The sequence below is a fragment of the Hydra vulgaris genome, chromosome 10 (assembly GCF_038396675.1).
Source record: "Hydra vulgaris chromosome 10, alternate assembly HydraT2T_AEP".
Taxonomy (NCBI): Eukaryota; Metazoa; Cnidaria; class Hydrozoa; order Anthoathecata; family Hydridae; genus Hydra; species Hydra vulgaris.
In genome coordinates, this window is record NC_088929.1 from 35,332,501 (window position 1) to 35,354,487 (window position 21,987).

Consider the following 21,987-nt stretch of genomic DNA (forward strand, 5'->3'; position numbering starts at 1 on the left):
TAATCCATCCTTGTTGGTCATCCGGGTTTTGATCCTATTATTCGAGTTGTTTATCCGGTCATCAGGAATGTTCGACAAAGTTGTTTATTTGGTCATTTGGGTTATTTATTCGGTTATCGGGGTTGTTTATCGAGTCATTTGTCCAGTTTTTTGTAAAATTTTTATGCGCATCGTTTTTCCGGGCTTATTTTTTGCGTTATGTTTTTGTTGAGGTAGTAGAAAATCATGGTCACATAAAATTCAACCCGGAATTGAAGTTTAACGCATTGAAAAAAAAATTGAATCCCAGTGGTTATGACGTGATTAAATAGTACGGTGCAAAAAAAACTTTCATTCTACACAATGGCAAACTGTGATCATGTCACATTTAAGTTATAAAAAAGAGTTGTCAACATGGGTATTCTAACACAGGAACAATCATTTTTTTTAAAAGTGTATTCTTTTTAGTTAGTTTATTGAAAAAACATTGCCAGTAGCAGTTATTAAACCAATGAAACTAGTACTTATAATACAGTAGACATGGAACTACGCGAACGCTTAAATTTTGTTAAAGTGATTTCTTTTTTTTTAAATGGTAATTTTTTAAAGATAAAACTCTAATTTTTACATTTTTTTAAACACGTTTTTATTTTTTTTTCAAACTAAATCTACTATTCAAAAAAGTTTAGTTTGCAAGTTTTTTTATGCCTAATGAGACTCCTCCAAAACTAATGCACCAAAAGCAGCTTTTCCAATAATCGGTGCTTTTTTTATTTTTTTTAGGTCAGTTAGGTGCACCCAGAAGTCTTTACGGTCTTATTAAGAAGCACCACGGTAGAGCATTTAACCAGAGGTTCAGACCTCCTTCCTTACCAATGTCACTTATTGGGCTGAAGCCGGCGTTGAACCTCGGACCTTTGGGTTCGAAGCCAGAACTCTAACCACTGCGCCACGGCTAACAACAACTAACTCGGCTAACGCAGCTACTAAAGGAAGAAACTTTCTGCATATGCATCTTTTTAAACGCCTTTATGTTTTCTTCCAACTCCTGTTAATGGAGTCAAAAAACTTTACCTGAAATTTTTATGCGCCTTTTAAGCATTGCGCAGATCATGTAAAAATTGAAGCGCGTGTCCACCGAGATCGGATTTGAGAAGTCATCTAGCAAAAAATTATAGTTTTTAAACAATTTTTTTCATCTCTAATGTTACGACCTGTGTCTTTTCTTCAGCGATAACGTCTAGAAGCCATAAATAAACTTCATATTTAATACAAAAAGGTAAACAAAAGTGCAAATGAGATTTTTTTAAACACTACTTTAAATTAAATACTCGTTTACATAAAAAAAAAGTTCTACTCAGTCATTTTGATGAAAACAAAAACGTTTTATAGTTTAATTTAAGGTAATTTAAATCTATTGGGTATATATGTATAACTTTCATCTTCTCCTGTTCCGGTTTGTATCACTTGCGCTGCATGCTGTGGGTAAATAGTTAAAAATCCTACAAATATTTCTCTAAATTTAATAAAAATTTGAAAAAAAAACGTTTCCTGAAATAATAGCAGGCGGTTTTCCATTAATATAATTGAAGTCACTTGTGGTATTTACTACTAAAGGTTCGATTTTATTGGTTTGACTAAAATAATCTAGAGTATTTTTTATAAAATAGTCCTCGTCGTTAGAATAAAAATTGGCAAAACTAATAACATTTAAAGTAGACGGTGTAATGCCTTTAAACGATGAAATATAATTACTAAATAGTATTTGTTAATCGTCTAGTTTATCTAAATCAATATCTAGCGTATCTCCAGGTGAATTGACAAAGCTTTTATAAATTTGAGAAAAGAGTACTTATGTAGCTTGCAGCCATTTTGCAAAGTGTCAAACAGTTTTTATTCAATTGGTAATTTTTTTTTTGGATTGTACTGAAAATAAAATGCAATCAGGTACAACATCTGATGTTTTTATGGTGCCTAAATTTACTGTGATGTTGCGTCTTCTACATTGCTGCTACTTGTTCATGGTGAATAAAGCCAAGTAAAGTGTAGGGAATGTCTCTTTTCTTATTCATGTATAAAAATTTTTCTAAAGGAATATTTTGTTTAAATCTATAAGTGTTGAATAAATTGTAGGATTTTCAATTCCTACACCAACATTAGGCAAACCATTGATGGTATCGGCGGTTTAATCTCTTTTATATTCAAGAAGTTGTTCATATCACTTTCAATATAAAATTCAGGTTTGAGTTCTTTTTCTTTACCGTAATAACTTTTAATGTGAAAATCCACATAAAAGGGATAAAGGTACTCTAAAGCTAAAACCGTTTGCCGCCATAGTGGAACTATACATATCGCGAAAATTTAATTGATAGTTAGACGATGCTCCGTTGATAGCTGGCACGGAACCATTAGGATCAGCTAATTGAATAAGGTATTATTTTCAGTCATTCCCAAACGCGATTGAGATGGTTAGTTTTAAAACTTAACAAATGGCTTTTTTTTAAAAAGATGGATTTGAGGCGATCGTAAGCTCGATTAAAAGTAGCGTTATTGGCGCAAGTTTGACTATTTTTTAGCGCATTAGGAAATACTTTAATGGTTTTGAATAAATAAAAAGTGACATTTTCATTAAAACAACTTTTATTCAAAAAAGCGTTATCAGCGGCTGTTCCGTCAAACTTAGTAAGAGTACTTAAGTTTTTATAAACCAGTAAATCAAATTTCAATTAACAATCTTGCAGAGTCGTCCATTCTGATAAATTTATGTTAAACGTAAATAAAATTGGTAAATCTGAATATCATAACTAAATTTTTGATAATTGATGGTAATCACTTCATCTTGAAGTATTGCAGTCATAAACCTGGATGTTTATCACTTAAGGTAGCGCTGCGCTCAGCACATATATTTCCGCTTCAGAAATTGCTGCAAACAATTTTCTTTATCCGCGTTTTGTAGAATATCATCAATAGAAATGGGGTCGTTATAATTCGGAGTATAACGTTTTCTGTTATCGTCTGTTCTGTATTTAGCTAACGAACTCATCGCATCAACTAAAAAAAAAGAAATAAGAGCAAAGAAAAATTTTTTATAACTTTTTTTATTTAATTGTTGTCAGAGTCTGAACTGTTTTTTTTAATGATATATTTTTTATTTTTAACTTCTTTTAAAGCTCGTGTGTAACCTAGCTCAATTAAATTTTTTTGTTTAGTTTTTCTTTTTTCTTCTTTTCTGTAGTTTAAGATAGTAGCGGGCTTGAAAGAATAGCTCTTTGTTGAACAATGCAAATTCTACATTAACCGTAAACGGCCTTAACTGCTAATATGACTTAAAAACATTGCGAACAAACGTGGAAAGGAGGAGAAACAATTCGATTTTTATTTTTAATGTCTTTTTTGTTTAGCAGTCGTATATCGTCTTCAGAATTTTTGCTAGCTTTATTGGAATATTTTCGTTTCCTTCTTCTAATGCTTGCTTTTGTTCTTCAAAATCTTTCTTTTCTTGAATCTTTCTTTTTCAGTCAAGTTTTTCTTCGTGATCTTCAGAATAATCTTTTTCAAACGTAACTTTCTTATTTTTTTCGTTTTTATATTTTTACAAAGACTTGCGTTTTCGATTAAGTTCTGATTTTATGTTTTGAATATTTGATATGGTCAAGTAACGATCGAGTTGATTTTGTAGTTGTTGCAATTGTTATTTAACTTAATCCAGCTGATGCCTGTGTTCGTCTTCTGAACTCCAAGTCGTAAAGTATGTTGACTATTTAAATTTTTTTTGTATCTTTCTTTTGCGCAAAAGAGAGACATTCCTCTACAAGTGTTTAACGTAAAAAAAAATCATTCAGTAAGTTAGTAGTAATTTATACTTTTAGTGAAAACGTCCAACGTATTTAATTCTCTTTCGAGCCAAATATTATCGTTTACTTATAATACGGTATTAGTAACTTTTGTAAAGATATTTTTTGTAAAGTAAAGTGATAATATTTTTTTTTGTTTGTTTTTTTTAGGTAGATTTGATAAAAATTGCAATATAATTCTGTTTGTTTGACGCCAACGGTTTGTCCATTAACATAAAGATATTTTGTAACAATAGATCCAAAAGCACGAGTAAATAAGTTAATAAAACCTTGAAAAGTTACTTTTTCGTTTATAAAATTTTTTTATATAATTAGAATGAGTAACATTGGCAAAATTATTTCAAATGCCATAACGATTGAATTGATATAGGAATATTACTTTTTAAATTTAATACATTTCCTATGTTGTATATACGTCCTTTAGCAAAGTGTTGGTGCTTTATAATATTTTAAATTGAAAATAAGCACAACTTTTTATATAAATATATAAAATATTATTTGTATAAATATATGAAATATTATCTGTATAAATATATAAAATATTATTTGTATAAATATATAAAATATTATCTGTAAAAATATATAAAATATTTTTTATATAAATATATAAAACGTTATTTAAATAAATATATAAAATGTTATTGATATAAATATATAAAATATTATTAAACTAAGTATATAAAATATTAATTATATAAATGTATAAAATATTATTTGTATAAATATATAAATCAACGCTCAGAATATTTGAATTGAAGGATTTCATATTTGGATTTATTTTAGAATTGACATAGTTGGGCGCAACAATAATATGAACTAAAGGTCGATCATGTTTTTCTGCACCATTTAAAACAACTTCTTAGTTTCGTTTATTAACTAGATGAGTGATTACTCGAAACGAGTGGTTGTTTTACATAAATAAAAAAATTTGTCCAGGTTTGAGTAGGCAATAAAAAATAATACCATTTACCGTATATCGATTTGTTCGTATCGTAATTGTAATGTATCAAAGAAACAACTTGAACGTAAAATTTTTCTTCGATTAGGAAAAAATCCAAAGTAAAAAAATTCTCTTTCACTTGCAGCTGATCCAATATTTGATCGAATAGGATCAAATCAAGATTATTTAGTATTTACTTCTTTTTTTTTTTTTGAAGATACCAAAACCAGTTACAATTGGATGCATTGTTAAAGAAATAATTTTGCAAACATTTCTTTACATTATTATTTGCGTCTACACCTACTTTTAAAATGGGTAGTTTTTCATTGTTCATCACGTATTCAAGTCTAGTATTTTGATCAAATAAATATTTCAAATTTAAATATTTAATGTTTGTAATAAAACTGTTTTTATTGAATTAATTTATAAAAAAATCATCGGATGTTACCTTTCTATTTAAAGATGTATTAAAAAGTTCTTAGCGTCTTGTTAAAAAATCTTCTTGATAAGGACTTACGGAGGTTTTCCGTACCCTAAGTTTCCATTGCAGATAAATGAAAATTGAGTATATTTTCATCATCTAACATTGGTCCACTCCTAGTGGCCAGTGGCCTAGTAGAATCTACTAATACTTTTGGATTTGGACAGTTACACCTCTGGTCCTGGCCTACTAAAATGAAGGCGTATATGCAACAATTTGACTTACGTAAGTCCCAGTCCATAATTCATTAATATGCATCTTCAAGACGCTGCGTTTCTGAACTTGGGCGTTGCTGCCGATCTCATACAATATAAAGGTAATTCAGTCATCACTGTAGGTCCGAATAACACAATCAAAGCTGCGTACCATCATATTTACTACTTTAAAACCGATCATTTAACTATAATCAATCCATATAAACAAAGGAGAGCAGTCACAACCGGCTACAAAGAAAATGCTAACTATTCTGGATAAAATGGAGCAGAGTCGTATTGTTACAGACTAAAATGCTTAGCAGCTCTAGCTGACGGTACGGTAGACGCTATACTTAATTACATAGATATCTTCATGACTAATCGAGCTGGAGACAACGCGACGTTACTAGAAATCTTAGATGTGGGCAGTCAGAAAATCTTTAAAAGTTCCCTACATGAGATTTTGTATGTGTACTATTTTTTAGACAAAGTATTCGAAATGCGGAACAAAAAGTCGGTGTTCATAAGTTGCTGTATCTTTCTATCTTTCTGCAGGCAAAAAACCGTTTAGTTCTCCCACCACTAGCATTCTCACTTTTGGGCAAATTGCTATTTCTGAGCTTGTGTCGCCAAGCCATTAGACTAGTTTTGTCTTTCTCAACAATGATTACAAGCAATTGCTGAATGCTAAGAATGAGTTCGACTGATGGCTCCGTAGATTTGTTTGGAACCAATACGGAAGAATTGCAAAAATTTTTAAACGGTTCATAAAACAGAGAGAGAGTTGATAATGCAGTTTTTCAGCAATGTGGTTGACATAAACTTTAATAAGTTAGTGCTGGCAGTATTTTTTTATATTTAAAATGATTGGTTTTAGTTGTGTGTCGAAATCAAAATTCCTGATCTCAAAAACCTAAAAGCCGAGAAAAGACAATCAACTGCTGCTAAAGACCTTCTTGTCAGTGCTATTCTGGAAGAAATATTATAAACTCTCAATAGACAGTTATATGAAATGGACTTCTGCAAAAATCCGGATATCGCTTGCTAAATGTTGAAACTGGCACCTCTCACTTACATAGAGTGTGAATCAGAATTCGCAAAATTTGACAATTGAGTCAAATTTTGCGAATTCTGATTCACACTCTATGTTATTGCTCCACAACCGTCACTACGTAATTCAGAAAAAAATAGTGATGAAAAATTGTCTACTGAGAGATTCATCCTTTACCGAACTCGCGAAGACAAAAGAAAGAAACAGAAATGGGTGAGGATGTCTGATGAGGTGAAGCAGGCTAAAAAACTATAAAAGTAATTTATAGCAACTGTTCAAACCGCCTGAAGACAATCTATTGTGAAAAAAGAAAAACTGAAAAAGCAGTAAAACTCAAAAACTTTCAAAGTGCTGAAAGATTATAAAAAGCATGAAACATCTGTGACACAGTCTGAAATTGAGTTACTAGACTCATCATCTGAAAGTCAGCTCCTCAGCAAAAAATGTTACTTGCGGCTCACTGTAGCTCCTGATATCATATAGAAAAGGCTTGTGAAATTGGACAACGAACAAATCATTGTGCAGAAATTCACTCTTGACAAATAGAAAAATTTTATAAATAACGTTCTCAAGCCTGTGAATGTTATTTTCGACAGCATTGATTGATTACTGAATTACGTTTTAATAGCTGAATAATACTCAAAAATATATTTTGTTCGTAATGAATAGATATGAATAAACTTTGGCTTATTCATTATAGAGTGACATTTCAATCTGTAAACTTTTTAAATGTCATAGCATTGTAAATTGTAGCCTTTTATTCGCATATGAAATTAATTATTGGTAAAACATCAGTTTTACATTAAATTTTGAATTCCATGACCTAGAAAACCATAGAAAGGACATATCGCAAAGTCTAGTTTGGGTCAAGATGTAGGGGTCAAAGAAAAACTTGCCATTATAGCGGCCATTTTGAAAAATTACCGCGAACTGACACCAAACAATGCAGTATAGCAAAATCCTTGAAGGCATTGTGTTTGGCATAGATTTTTGCCTCAGAAAATGCTCGTTTAGTGTAGACTAACTCGAAAAAAGTACTGATGTATCCTACCGTACTAATACCATTGCTTATAAATAAACGGGCTTTTACTTTATACTACTTTGAGTTTTTATACATAAACTAATTGTAATCAAATTATTTACACTTTCATTTGTTGTTGAGAATGCAAAGGCTTACATAATGATGCTCATTGCACAGCTTGGGTGTTTTGACCAACATTCAGCAACAACTTATAGAATATATTGTCGTGTTCCTTTTTCTTTTGTTATGATTGAATTGTAGTCAATTTTTAATTTAATACTATTTCCAGCTGTATCATTAAGAAATAATTGTCTCTTTTTAACTAGCTTTTTAATAGCCTTTGTTATTATTCTTAGTTTTGAATTAACATACAAATGTTCTCCTCTACTTTTGAATCTTATAAAAAAAAGGAAAACTTAATGATTGCGGTAAAAATAAAATAAACCAAATCATTTTCTTATATATCAGGAAATTTGTTTACTTTTGTTGATGTCCTCACACTGCAGTTGTCCTCATCTTTGTCTTTTATCCTTGACTTCTATAAATATAAACTTCATTGTCATAAAAAGGCAGAGATACTGCAGCACTATCTTCAATTTTTCGATTATTATTTTTTTAAGCAATGTTGGACCATTGATTTTAAAACATTTTAAAGACAACTGGTTCAAGGCTTTTAGTCTCTCTGATTACACTAGCATAAACTGATTCCAACGCTACCTCCAAATGACGGCGACTTTGAAGATACAACATTGTTTTTTTCATTTAATAATTGCAACAAAAAACAAGTGCCATAATACTATTGGTGCCAAATGCAACCAGGTTTACAAAGTACATTGTCTAAAACTTTTTTTTAGTTTTAGTTTGTTTTGTCGTTTAAAATTATTTAAAGTGTACAAAAATATATAAATCGATGAAGAGTTTACTTTGTTTACCTCATCATTAAATACTTTAAATAGGGTTTTATTATTTCTATGTGAGTATATTAGATTGGAGTTATTTGCAAACAAAATAAAATAGAACCATCGGATTGCACCTTGAGAAACTCTACATGTTATTATTGTTTTTGCCGTATTAACTTTTTCATAATAAAAGTGCTGCTGTTTGTTTTAAAACTATTCTTTAAACCAAAAGAAACTATAAATTTTTATTCAATAATGCCTTCGCTTTTTAAAATAATGACATAGTTGATTGTGTCAATGACTTTAGAAAGATCAAGGAAAACTCCGAATGTCTAACAGTTATCAACAAAGGCATTGGTTACATGAGTTATTAGCGCGGTTAAATCGTGAAATTTAAATTATTTTTTTAAGGTTAAATGGCCTGTTGTACAGCATGCTGTTTACCGTTAAAGTAGCTGTTAAGTCTATGATACATGATACATTTGTTTGACTTAGAAAAGCATAGTAGAACTAATATGGTCTGTAGATTGAAGAATCGTGTTATCGCCGGACATAAAAATAGGCAATACTTGTGAAATTTATAATTTATATGGAGCTGTATCAGAACTAAGAGAAAGATTAAAGATATGATATAAAGAGGTTTTATTGCTACTACGTTGCATAGAAACATTGCTTAATAATAACGTTTGAATTTTTTGTTAAAAATAATTTTTTATTGCATTTATTTAAAAATAAATATTCTAGCGCTTACAGCTAACCCGAAAATTCAAAAAGTAGTTTTATTCCATAACCAAAAACTTTTGATTATTTTGAGTAGTTTTTTTTTTAAAATACTAAATGTAATTCAACTCTAGGTTTTTTAATTATGCATGATTTGTTATTGCAATTGATCTTACATATCTACATAAAAGTATTAAGCATCAAATGCTTATTAAGCTAATAATGCTTAATAAGTTAACAATGCTTAATAAGCTAATAATGCTTAATAAGCTAATAATGCTTAATAAGCTAATAATGCTTAATAAGCTAATAATGCTTAATAAGCTAATAATGCTTAATAAGCTAATAATGTTTAATAAGCTTTCTAATCAGTTAATAAGCTACTACCTGACATCAAAAACATAGCAGAAAAATGTGTTTCACACAAAGTTGTCAAAAAAGTACCAGAAAAAGAGTAGACTAAACAATTGTGAACAATGATTGAACTATTGAAAAAGCTTGAAGAACTATCCAACATTGCAAGTTCAGAGAACGAGGTTAGTAGCCCATATCATTCCAAAACTCTATGATCTGGAAGAATAATTGCATTCAATATCATATGATCCACCCAATTCCATGATGAAAGAAGTCGCTGATCATTACGTGTTGCAAATACATGACAGGTTTCCCAAATGTGGAGTTTCAGTTTATGAATACGCATATGCAAACATATTGGATCCGCGTTACAAAGGATCAAAGTTGCATTGAATTGGCCAAAGGTACAACATGACCAAGAATCTTTGAATGAAGGTGCGTTCAACATGTGCAAGGCCGAACATAGGAACATCACATCACACAACACATCATAATTCCTCATTCATATAACGGAAGATGAAATCACACAGACTCAAGAAAAGCTGATGAACAGTTGAATACGTAAGATGGTCTTGCAAAAGTTGGAAAATCAAAACTTTTGGAAAAATTGTTAACAACCCGGAAGGAAGCACCTCTTTGAAAGCGGAGAATAGAGCGAAGGTAGAAGGCTATTTGAAAACAACACCGATTGCCGGTATTGGGGATATACTTTGTTACTGGATGAACCAATCTTTTAAGTATCCAAAACTTGCCCGCAATGCCAGGAGAACATTGGCGATTCCAACAGTTTCCTCCAGTTCTGAACGAGTATTTTTCACAGCTTGAAGTATATGTGGTTACAAGAAAACAAATCTGTCAGCGTCTAAAGTTGAAAAACTTCTTTACATAAAGCAAAAAATTTAGGCAGATGAAAACAATGAATGGTGTGAACAATTTTATAGTTTGACTAATTTCCCAAGAAAAAATTTTTAATTTTTGTAAAATTTCTATGCAATTATTGTTGATGAATAATAGCAAATAACACTAATTAAATGATTTTTTTTTTAAATTTAGCTGTTTTATATTTAATTTTTATTCTTCCGATGCATCGTGTAACGATGAATAGTTCGATGCATTATGTTCGATGCATCAAACACAATGAATCCTTCGATGCATTATGTTCGATGCATCAAACACAATGAATCCTTCGATGCATTGTGTGCGATGTATTGAACACAATGCATCGTAATTTGACTAGAAAATAAAACTATTTTTACGTTGATTGCGATAAACTAACTTGTTTTTAAACGCTTATGATCAACAAAGCAAATTTCAAATAATTAAAACTTACTCAATTAAAGCTATGTTTTATCTGTAGACAAAATAAATCAATGTTAGATAGTAGAACACCCAAGTAATTCTAACGAAATAAATTAGCAATAAAATTAAAAATGCTTGTAATACATAATCCTTGCAGTTAAACATATAAGATAACTATACCATCATAAAATAATAAAGTTAAAACTATAAAAACAAAAAATGAATAAACAAAAACTAAAAATAGAAAAATGTTTATTTTTTATTAACAACATCATCCTTCTAGTTACGAACATTATAAAAAACCTTATTAAATAAATTTTATTTTTATAATTTTTTGTTGAATAGATAAAGACGCATCCATAAAGAATATATACAGTAAAAAAATGATTTTTAACTACTTTTACATTATAAGTACTTATTAGTTATCCCTTAATAAAGCGAAAACCGAAGATTGCAATAAAAATCATTAACTGCAATTTGAAATATCCACAAAATCTTTACTGAAAATGAAATTATGTTTCGAAGAAAAGAAACATAAATATAGTCACAGCAGCACTAAAGATACTTTAATATTTTACAGCTTCTGTTAAATGAAATTTTAGTGTAGAAACAAAATGTATACCTTTTCAACAAAATTTGTTTATAAACCTAATTTTATATTAAAAAAGGTAACAAAATAGGTATTTTTAAAAAAAATTTTTTATTTATAAAATAAAAAATTGATTTTATTGATCACTTTGTTTTATTATTACATAATAGAACAAAGAGATCAATAAAACTTATACAAAAAGATCAATAAATTTATAAACTTATAGAATAAAATTATTTAACCTCACATCACTTTTGGTAAGGGTAACCACTTTCTTTCTTATAAAACGAGGGGAAATCTTTTATCTTATTCTGGGCCCACACACTGTGTGCACTATTGGATCTAGGCTCTTTTTATTTCAATAAGTTAAAAACGCTTCTTAGGATAAACCTAAAAATAAAAAGTAACCAATGAAATAACTGAAGAATATTTTATTTTAGTTATTATCTATAAAATTTTATAAAATTTTCATATAATTAAATGAAATGAAATTTTTTATTTGTAAATTCATTAAAAGTACTAATTAAAAATTGTAATGCATTAAAGAAAAAAATTTTATTAATTCTTTTTGTTTTATTAATAAAAACGGCTATTTTGAATAAGGAATATGAGCAATATAATTATATTTGCAAATAATAAAATTGAATTAAGTGTAGTTGCATGTTATAAAAGCAAAACAAATAAAATTTTCATTCGCTGGTAAAGGCAGTTTGTTATAATAATACACGGAAGCTTTTAAGCTAAAAAAATGTAAAAAAATCCAAGCATAAAAGTTTAATTAAGAAATTTATTTTAAAATTTAACCAGCCCGTTTGCCAAGATATCTACAAAAAACAGTAAGATCTTGCCATCTGGGCTAGTTTGTTAAACGCAAATAAAGAAAACAATGATGACGCCGAGATCTTAATAAAAGGTCTAGCTCGGCAAAAGATTTTTTTTGGCTCGCTTTCGAAAAAAAACAGCCTCTAAATGTATTTTCTCATAGAGTGAACTGGGTAGCAATTCACGAAGGCACATATTGTACACATTACAATTTTCAGGTAGGCACTAGTATAAAACAATGCCAACTAAAAAGTACTACGCTGGTTTCAAAAAACACAAAAGTTAATACAAACGATTGTGTTAAAACAGAAAACAGTATAAGCGATTGTGCTAAAATAGCTCTTTGATAATGTTAACAGCAAATAGGCAATAATTATCACTCGGCCTAAACTCCAGACAGAAGCACATGTGTTGGCCCCTGATATAGCTACCAGGCTAAATAGACTGTATAGAATCAGACTGGCTGTTAGGACTGTTAGAGCCAGGCTGCAGAAAGCTAGTTTAAACACTTGTGTGGCTGCGAAGAAGCCATTGTTAAGTTGTATTCACCGCCGGAGGCGAAGAGCATTTGCACTGATACATCGTGGGTGGACCATCAATCAATGGAAATAGGTTCTATGGAGTGATGAGAGCAGCATTCAAGTGTTTAATGGTGGGAAGAGAGTTTTAGTGAGGAGAAGAGTGGGTGAAAGATACAACAGCGGTTGCATTAATGCTACTGTGAAGCACTTAGGAGGGTCTATTATGGTTTGGGGTTGCATGTCATGGTCCGGGATAGGTCAATTTTACCGCTGTGTAGGTGCAATGAACCAGGACCAGTACATTGGAGTCCTAAGAGATCACATGGTTCCTTCAGCTGGTGCTTTATATCAAGGTGAGTTTACCATTCAGCAGGACAAGAAACCCTGTCACAAAGCTAAGCGGGTATGGGATTTCCTAACCTCCAAACGTATACGAGTCTTGGAGTAGCCTCCTCAGAGCCCTGAACTCAATCCCATTGAACTTCTGTGGGAGATCATCTTCCGAAAGCTGCAGGTATCCAAATCCACTGGTTAAAAGATTTGTGAAGGTGTTTGAATGAAGCTTGGGAAAGCATCACCCCAGAAACCTTACATTCATTGGTCGAGTCCATGCCACGGCGTATCATGCATTTCCTCAAAGCCAAAGGCGGTCATAAAAAATATTAAACATATCATTTATTTTTATTTTTAAGACATTTATATTTCATTTATATTATATTTATATATATATATATATATATATATATATATATATATATATATATATATATATATATATATATATATATATATACATAAATATTTATAAGTTTATCTGACATTGGGTTTTAAGTCAAATGATTTATGTGGTTAAAGTAAATGTATATTTACTTGAACCACGTTAAAAAAAAAGAAACTATAATAATAATACTGTTGTTATCTTATTTAATATTATAAATAAATTATTATTTTTATAAATATTTAATTATAAAAATCGTCTTTCCAACAATAAATCCCCGGTTCTCCAAACAAAAGTTGACTTTGAAAATTTTATTTTTATCAAAAAAAACATTTAAAACGTCTTTAAATGTTTAAACGTTTTTAAAAAATAATTAGCCTCTTTTCCGGATATTATTCTTGCAATAAAAGGGTTTCTATAAACTAAAAGCGCAAAATCTTGCTTAACTATTTAACTTATTTATTTTATCTTAATCTGAGTTATCAAATAGTATTAAAAGAACCACTGCTTTATGTAATACACATAAATTAGGCTTTTAAAAGCTTAACTTTCATTATTATTGATTTTTATGATGAAACCTACGCAAAAGCATTTCAAAAAAGTAATAAAATATTGTAAATGGCTAAAGTATGTTATTTTTTCATTGATACTCTATATCATATATGTATATATATATAAATATATATATATATATATATATATATATATACATATATATATATATATATAGATATATATATAGATATATTATATCTATATATATATATATATATATATATATATATATATATATATATATATATATATATATATATTTATATGCATATATACATACATATATATATATACATGTATATATATATACATATATATATATATATATATATATATATATATATATATATATATATATATATATATATATATATATATATATATATATTTATATACATATATGAACATATATATAAATATATATATATATATATAAATATATATATATATATATATATAAATTAATTTACATCTATATACATATATACAGATATATACATATATATTTATATATATATATATATATATATATATATATATATATATATATATACATATATATATATATATATATATATATATATATATATATATATATATATAAATATATATAAATATATATATAGGTATATATATATATATTCATATATATGTATATATATATGATATATATTCATATATATGTACATATATATATATATATATATATATATATATATATATATATATATATATATATATATATATATATATATATATATATATATGTATATATATATATATTTATATATTTGTTTATATACATAAATGTTTGTTTTTATTTACATATAAATGTATATATATACGACTAAAAACAAAATAGGGTTGTCCATAAAGTACCTTCGTTCAAAGAGGGATGGGGAGGTCTTCGAAAAGCGTACAAAAGCGTATGGTGTAAGGGGTGGGGCGGGGGTGTATGGTTTTAATTTAAAAGTACGTGCTTAGATTTTCTACTCTTTCACTATTAACCAGCTAATCAAAATAAAAGATAAAGTTTGGCCTAAAGATTCAAGTGCTAACATAAAGAGGATATAGTTTCCCTCTATACACAAACATACATGACCACAAATTTCTGTACTTCTTTTCCCCAAAATAAAATGAGAGGCTGTAAGTTTTGCATGGTAATAACTTTGTAGTTTACAATTGTTTACAATATTTTTCAACGACGTTTAAAATTTGTTTGAAAGTTTAAATTTAGTTTTAAATATTGAAGTTAAAACTTTTACTACTTCAGTGCTCTCACGTTTGGGCAAAGAGAGGAGGGGGACAAGCAAATATGCTTTAGTTTGGGGGATGCATAATGTGTGAAAGTGTCCTATATGGATCATCAAAATATTTCGCGGGCGCTCAGGCATATATGCAACCCTTTATATACTTATCCTGAGTATGGTATCTTTCAGGCAACCTATTTTTTGAGTTGACAAAAAAAAGGTTTTAGCAGTGCAGTGGGTAAGGAGGTCCTCATAAAAAACTTGTCATTATGGTCTCAAAATCTTCCTTTTTTTACCTCTTGGTTTTGCTAAAATAAAAAACCCCTTTAATTAGCAAAGAGGCACAAAATTTGCTGTTCTGCCCCCCTCCAATTAGGGGTATGAGTAGCCTACCCTCGGCACTGGGTTTTAGGCTTGTTTTCAATATTAATAATCTCACGTAAGACTCGTTTTTTATAGACTTACTAAAGCGGGGTGCCTGTTAAAAATGTCTGCCTTAAGTATAGTATACTTTTATTTGATTCGTTATTAAAACAAAATACAGGATATTACCAGGAATTGGACTCCGGTCTCTGCCGTTTAAGTACATAACATTAACTTCTCAGCCAAGATAATTATTTTACCAACATTAGATTTTTGTGGCTGGCGATGTCGCATTTGTAACCAAAATAATATAAATATCTTGTAAAATTGTTGTTACGTTTTAAAAACATATGAATGCTAGTTAAGTTGCAGAAAATAATGAATACCGATACGATGAAAAAAGTGATATTAACCAATCTGTTTTTAGTTTTCATTATCTATGATAACTATGTTAATAGCTACAATATTTATCTTTAATAAGATATGGATTTGTCATTATGTTGTAGTAAGCTACAGGACTGCAACATGCAGCTACCAACATTTCGTATTTAAATGTTTAATTTTCAAATATTCGCTTCAAAATATGAAAATCAATGCTAAAAAATGACGTTTTAGAAATGTAAAAACTAAATTTTAACAATTTTAACAGAAAACAAATTATTTACTCTGTAAATGCTGCAAAGCTTGCTAGACGCTTGTTTTCCATTAGGAAATATATTAACTTTGCTTGAATTAACTGCAATTTCAAACACGTTATAAAAAATGTTTTATAAAAGATGTTTTAATAAAAGCATATTTTGATGATACGCTATTTTCTTGTTATTTTAAAATTATTTAGTTTAAGTTGGGTTTGAACTAAAATTATTTACATTATTGAGCCTAGTTGTCATCTTTAATTCAATATTCAATCAAAAATAAGTAAGCTTTTGTATGAGAAATGTCTCACAAGATTATCTTTTATACTTACAATTTCTAATTAGATTACATAAAGTAACTATTGTTACTTTCATTCAAATATCACTATATAATTTATTAACTTAAGAAATTTCATCAAATGTTTTAGTGTTTTGACAGTGACAAATAAAGAATTTGCAATTTTTATAAATCATATTTTAAACTTTAATTTTTTACAAAAAAAACGTTTTCAGTATCCATTTTTTATAAATTATGATTATCCATATTAAAATTGCTCATATCTTTGTAAAAGGCAAACTGAAATATTTAACTTTATTAATAAATGGTTTTTTATATTTTATTTTCATTTTATCAAACTCCTGTTGACCGCTTTTACAAAAATCTCGCTGTAGTGATTACCTTTAGTTCTTATTTTCTTCCTGGACAAAATTTAATGAAAATCCATAAAAGAGCAATTAAACAAAATTTTGAGCAAGTTAATTATCAATATCTATTTTTGATTATTATAATAGAGTTTATAACTGTTTTTAACAAAGTTGTTTAATAGTTAGGATTTTTTTAGGAGGATCCCTTTAATCAAGATTTTATGCTTTTTTACAAGAAGTGTGTTTTATTGTATTTTGAGTTTTTATATGTTTCGAATATTGTGTGTGTTAACTTCTCGCGTTTCGAATATTAAGTATTAATTGAATTCTATTGCGCTTTTCAAATCATACGTAAAATTTTAATTTTAAAAAATACTTGTTAAACATAAGCACCATGATCCATAACGTCTTTCAACTGAGTTTCATTTTTGATGGTGAAACACTGTGTAAAAGAAAATTAGATAGTGTTTTTACTAATTTATTGTTCCTCTATTCTTTAAGAACATTCAGCACTCTGTTTGTAGAATACACTAACATAATTTATATGTATATGTATATATATATATATATATATATATATATATATATATATATATATATATATATATATATATATATATATATATATATATATAAATGTATAAATATATATATATATATATATATATATATATATATATATTTATATGTTTATATAAACATATATATGCATATCTAAATCTATAGTGGATAGAGTCCATGCTCAAGAAGCAGGAGATCCAGGTTCGAAACGAGCTCTGGACATATTTTTGCGTCACGGTAAGGAAGGAGGCGTGAACTTCCTGGTTGTGAGAAACTTTGTGACATGACCTTAGGTCTTCTTGCGCCAACTAAATAACAAAAATAAAAATTTTTTTTTTCCAGAGCTCATATCAAACCTGGATCTCCTGTTTCTTAAGCAAGCGCTCTAATCGCTATATATATATATATATATATATATATATATATATATATATATATATATATATATATATATATATATATATATATATATATATATATATATATGTATATATATATATATATATATATATATATATATATATATATATATATATATATATATATATATATTATGTGAATGTATTCTACAAACAGAGTGACTTTTTTACGAGGATCCCTTTAGACAAGATTTTATGCTTTTTTTCAAGTAGTGTGAATTATTGTATTTTAAGTTTTTGTATGTTTCGAGTATTGTTTGTAAAAACTTCTTGCGTTTCGAATATTAAGTATTAATTGCATTCTATTGCTCTTTTCAAATCTTACGTGAAATTTTAAACTAAAAAAATACTTGTTAAACATTAGCACCATATTCAATAACGTCTTTCAACTGAGATCCATTTTCGATGGTAAAACACAGTGTTGAATAAAATTAGATAAGTGTTTTTACGTATTTATTGTTGCTCTGTTCTTTAAAAACATTTAGCACTCTGTTTGTAGAATACACTAACATAAATATACATATACATATTCATATATATATATATATATATATATATATATATATATATATATATATATATATATATATATATATATATATATAAATATATATATTTATATATATATATATATATACATATATATATATATATATATATATATATATATATATATATATATATATATATTTATATATATATATATATATATATATATATATATATATTACATATATATATAAATATATATATATATATATATATATATATATATATATATATATATATATATATATATATATATTCTAATTTAAAACATCGGATAAAACGAATTTTTTCAATACTTAATAATTTATTTAAAATTTTCGCTGGATTTTAGGCACCGGCATTATCAGCATATAATATAAAATAATTACAAAAATTGAGATCGTTAAATAACAACAAAATTTTTTTTCAATTTTTCACGTCACCTTTATAATGGCTTCTTTTACTTATGTATAAAAAAAATGAAGTCCAAAAATTTGTTTTAACATGTTGTTCATTGTCCAACTTGCCTTCAGTCAAAAATTTTTGGTGTTGTTGAACCCTTGTTCTTATTTGAAGTTTGAATTCACTAACGCACACTTTAGAGCATTTGCACTTAATTAAATAGGTTCCCGGTTGGCTGTTGCGTGGTAATTTTGATTTATTTCTAGACGTTATAGCGTTTTTAGGTTAGCATTTGATTTGAAAACAGTTTTGTTACCAGCTTTTCTGAATATTCTTCTAAGTCTGCGAGATATTATTGGTATCCATGTTAAAGAAATTGTAGAAAGGTTATTAGAGTTTGATAGAGTTTCATTTTTATGTGCTAAACGTTTTTTTTGAACGTGATAAGAAATATCTTTAAGCATTTTTTCATCGTACCCATTTTCAGTAAATACTTGAATTAAAAAATCTCATCTTTTAAATGGTTTTCGCTGCTTATTGAGTATGCTCTGTGTATATATCCATTGAATATTGCTTTTAAAACTTTCGGATCGTGATTAGAATGAGGTTTGATATGGATATTGGTTATAGCATCTTTTCTGTAAACTTTGAACTCATATTTTCCATATGTATTGTTAATTAAAGTTATATTCAAAGAGTTAAGTATCTTATTTTTGTTTTCAACTTCAATAGTATATTTTAAAGAAGGATGTTGTCTATTAAGTATTGTCTGGAACTGTTTCGCTGTCTTTAAGTTAAAAAGTCTAGCGTGGCTATCATCTACATATCTATGAAAGGATTTAATATCAATCAAAGGAATCTTTGTCATTGCCATTTTTATTGCCTTTTCCTCTTGGTATTGTAAAAAAGATTCAGCCAAAACAACCATGAAAGTCAATCCAACTAGGCTTGAATTCTCTATCTCATGAATCTCACCATTCCATAATAAATAACAACGAAACAAACAAAGTTCATTTAGTTGTTTTGTTTAAGTTAATGTAATCTTAGTTGAATTTTTGTTAGAAACGCTCTTATTTAATTGATCCAAAATTACTAAAGTTGGTTCTTTGAATGGTATTGATGGATATAAGTTCACAATATCAAAGGATACCTGTATTTCATCTTTGTCAATTAACCACGACTTAGTTTTGTTAATATAGTATTTTGAATTTTTTAACCTAATAGGATTTTTGTTCAGGACCGGTTGTATTATTTTAACCAAGCAGTTCGAAATTCTATAAAAAGGTGTGCCAATAGTTGATACAACGACTCTCATCGGATATTATTTGTCTTGTTTACAAACGTGGTGGAACAGGATCACTCAGAAATATGCTTTCATATTCATCTTTAGAAAAACGTTGCTTTTTGTTTAGCTTCGAAAGTAAAGACTTTATTTTAATCGCTTAACTTTGAGTGGGATCAACACTAACAATTTGTGTTGGGCCAATCTGTTCTCTAATTTTTTCAATTGCTTTATCATGTTCTACTCTCACGAATCTATTCCTTTATCAAATGGATAAATAGCAATTTTTTTATCTTGATGAATTTTTTAAATGCTTTTCTTTGATCTCTCGTTAGATTATGATTAATTTTTTTGCCCATTTTAAGTTCTCTCACTACATTTTTCCTTAAAGCTTGCGCTTTTTCAACTTCTTTATTATACTCAAGTTTAAGACAGACGATTCAGTTGTTGTAATAATGCCCATGTAAGGTATAGATTTTAAGGAAGGTACAAAGTGTGGACCAAGATTCAGAAGATCAATTTGAGTTTCAGGTATCTTGGTATCACAAAGGTTTAAAATCGCGTTTTCAGTGTGTTTCGTTGATTTTTTATTACTTTCGTTGTAATCGATTTCACTTTGAAGTACATTTAATTTTTAATTAGCCGTTCTTTAGATTTTATAAACATATATTCACGAACATTTTCAGTAATAAATATCACTTGATTATAGTCTTTGTCTTCAATATTATTTTTAAGATCTCTCTCGAGGTTTTTAGTAATATTAAAAAGATTAAAGTATCGTCTTTTAGAATCATTTTTTATGCAAACTAAAATTTCAAATCTAAAACGAAAAATAATACTTCTTGCATTCCTTGAATTTACAGGAAATTGATTCGTAAAGATTTCGGAAATAACTTATGTTTTTCGCATTTTTGTAAATATATAAATTGATTTTTTGATTTAGCTATCGACTTCTTCAAATCTTGTAGTTCTTTGATTATTGTATAAATTTCAGCTCCGTATTTAGCTGTTAATAATGATTTAAATCTTGATATCTTGTACGAGAATGGAACAGTTCCAAACAATCCTTAATAGACAGCATCCTTCTTTAAAATATACTATTGAAGTTGAAAACAAAAATAAGATACTTAACTTTTTGGATATAACTTTTATTAATAATACATATAAAAAATATGAGTTCAAGGTTTACAGGAAAGATGCTATAACCAATATCCAAATCAAACCTCATTTTAATCACGATCCCAATGTTTTAAAAGCAATATTCAATGGATATATACACAGAGCATACTCAATATGCAGCGAAAACCATTTAAAAGATGAGATGAATTTTTTAATTCAAGTGTTTACTGAAAATGGGTACGATGAAAAAATGCTTAAAGATATTTCTTATCACGTTCGAAAAAAATGTTTGGCAAATAAAAATGAAACTCTATCAAACTCTAATAACCTTCCTACAATTTCTTAAACATGGATACCAATAATATCTCGCAGACTTAGAAGAATATTCAGAAAACCTGGTTCCAGAACTGTTTTCAAGTCAAATGCAAACCTAAAAACGCTATTAACGTCTAGAAATAAATTAAAATTACCACGCAACAGCCAACCTGGAACCAATTTAATTAGGTGCAAATGCTCTAAAGTGTATGTCGGTGAATCAAAACTTCAAATAAAAACAAGGGTTCAAAAACACCGAAAATTTTTGACTGAAGGCAAGTTAAACCAGTATAGCATATCACAATATACTTTTTGCAAAGCATAATGAGGATATTGAATGGGATAGGGCAGAAACACTTAAAGTTGAGGAAAAAACATTTGAAAGAAAAGTCGATGAAGCCTTGGAGGTACATAAACATCAATGTTCTTCAATGTACGGTGGTATTAATTTGGACAATGGACTAAATGTTA

At 28.0% G+C, this 21,987-nt stretch overlaps 1 protein-coding gene across 1 annotated transcript; it reads left to right on the forward strand.

Annotated features, from left to right (window-relative positions):
- Positions 1–21,127: 21,127 nt before the first annotated feature.
- LOC136086307 (uncharacterized) lies at positions 21,128–21,547 on the forward strand. The gene has a single exon (XM_065808601.1). It carries the CDS (start codon positions 21,128–21,130, stop codon positions 21,545–21,547), a length of 420 nt encoding a protein of 139 aa, XP_065664673.1.
- Positions 21,548–21,987: the final 440 nt, after the last annotated feature.

What these genes read in the sequence shown, in the direction of transcription:
- LOC136086307 (XM_065808601.1), top strand. Translation starts at nt 21,128, where the DNA reads ATGGAACAGTTCCAAACAATCCTTAATAGACAGCATCCTTCTTTAAAA.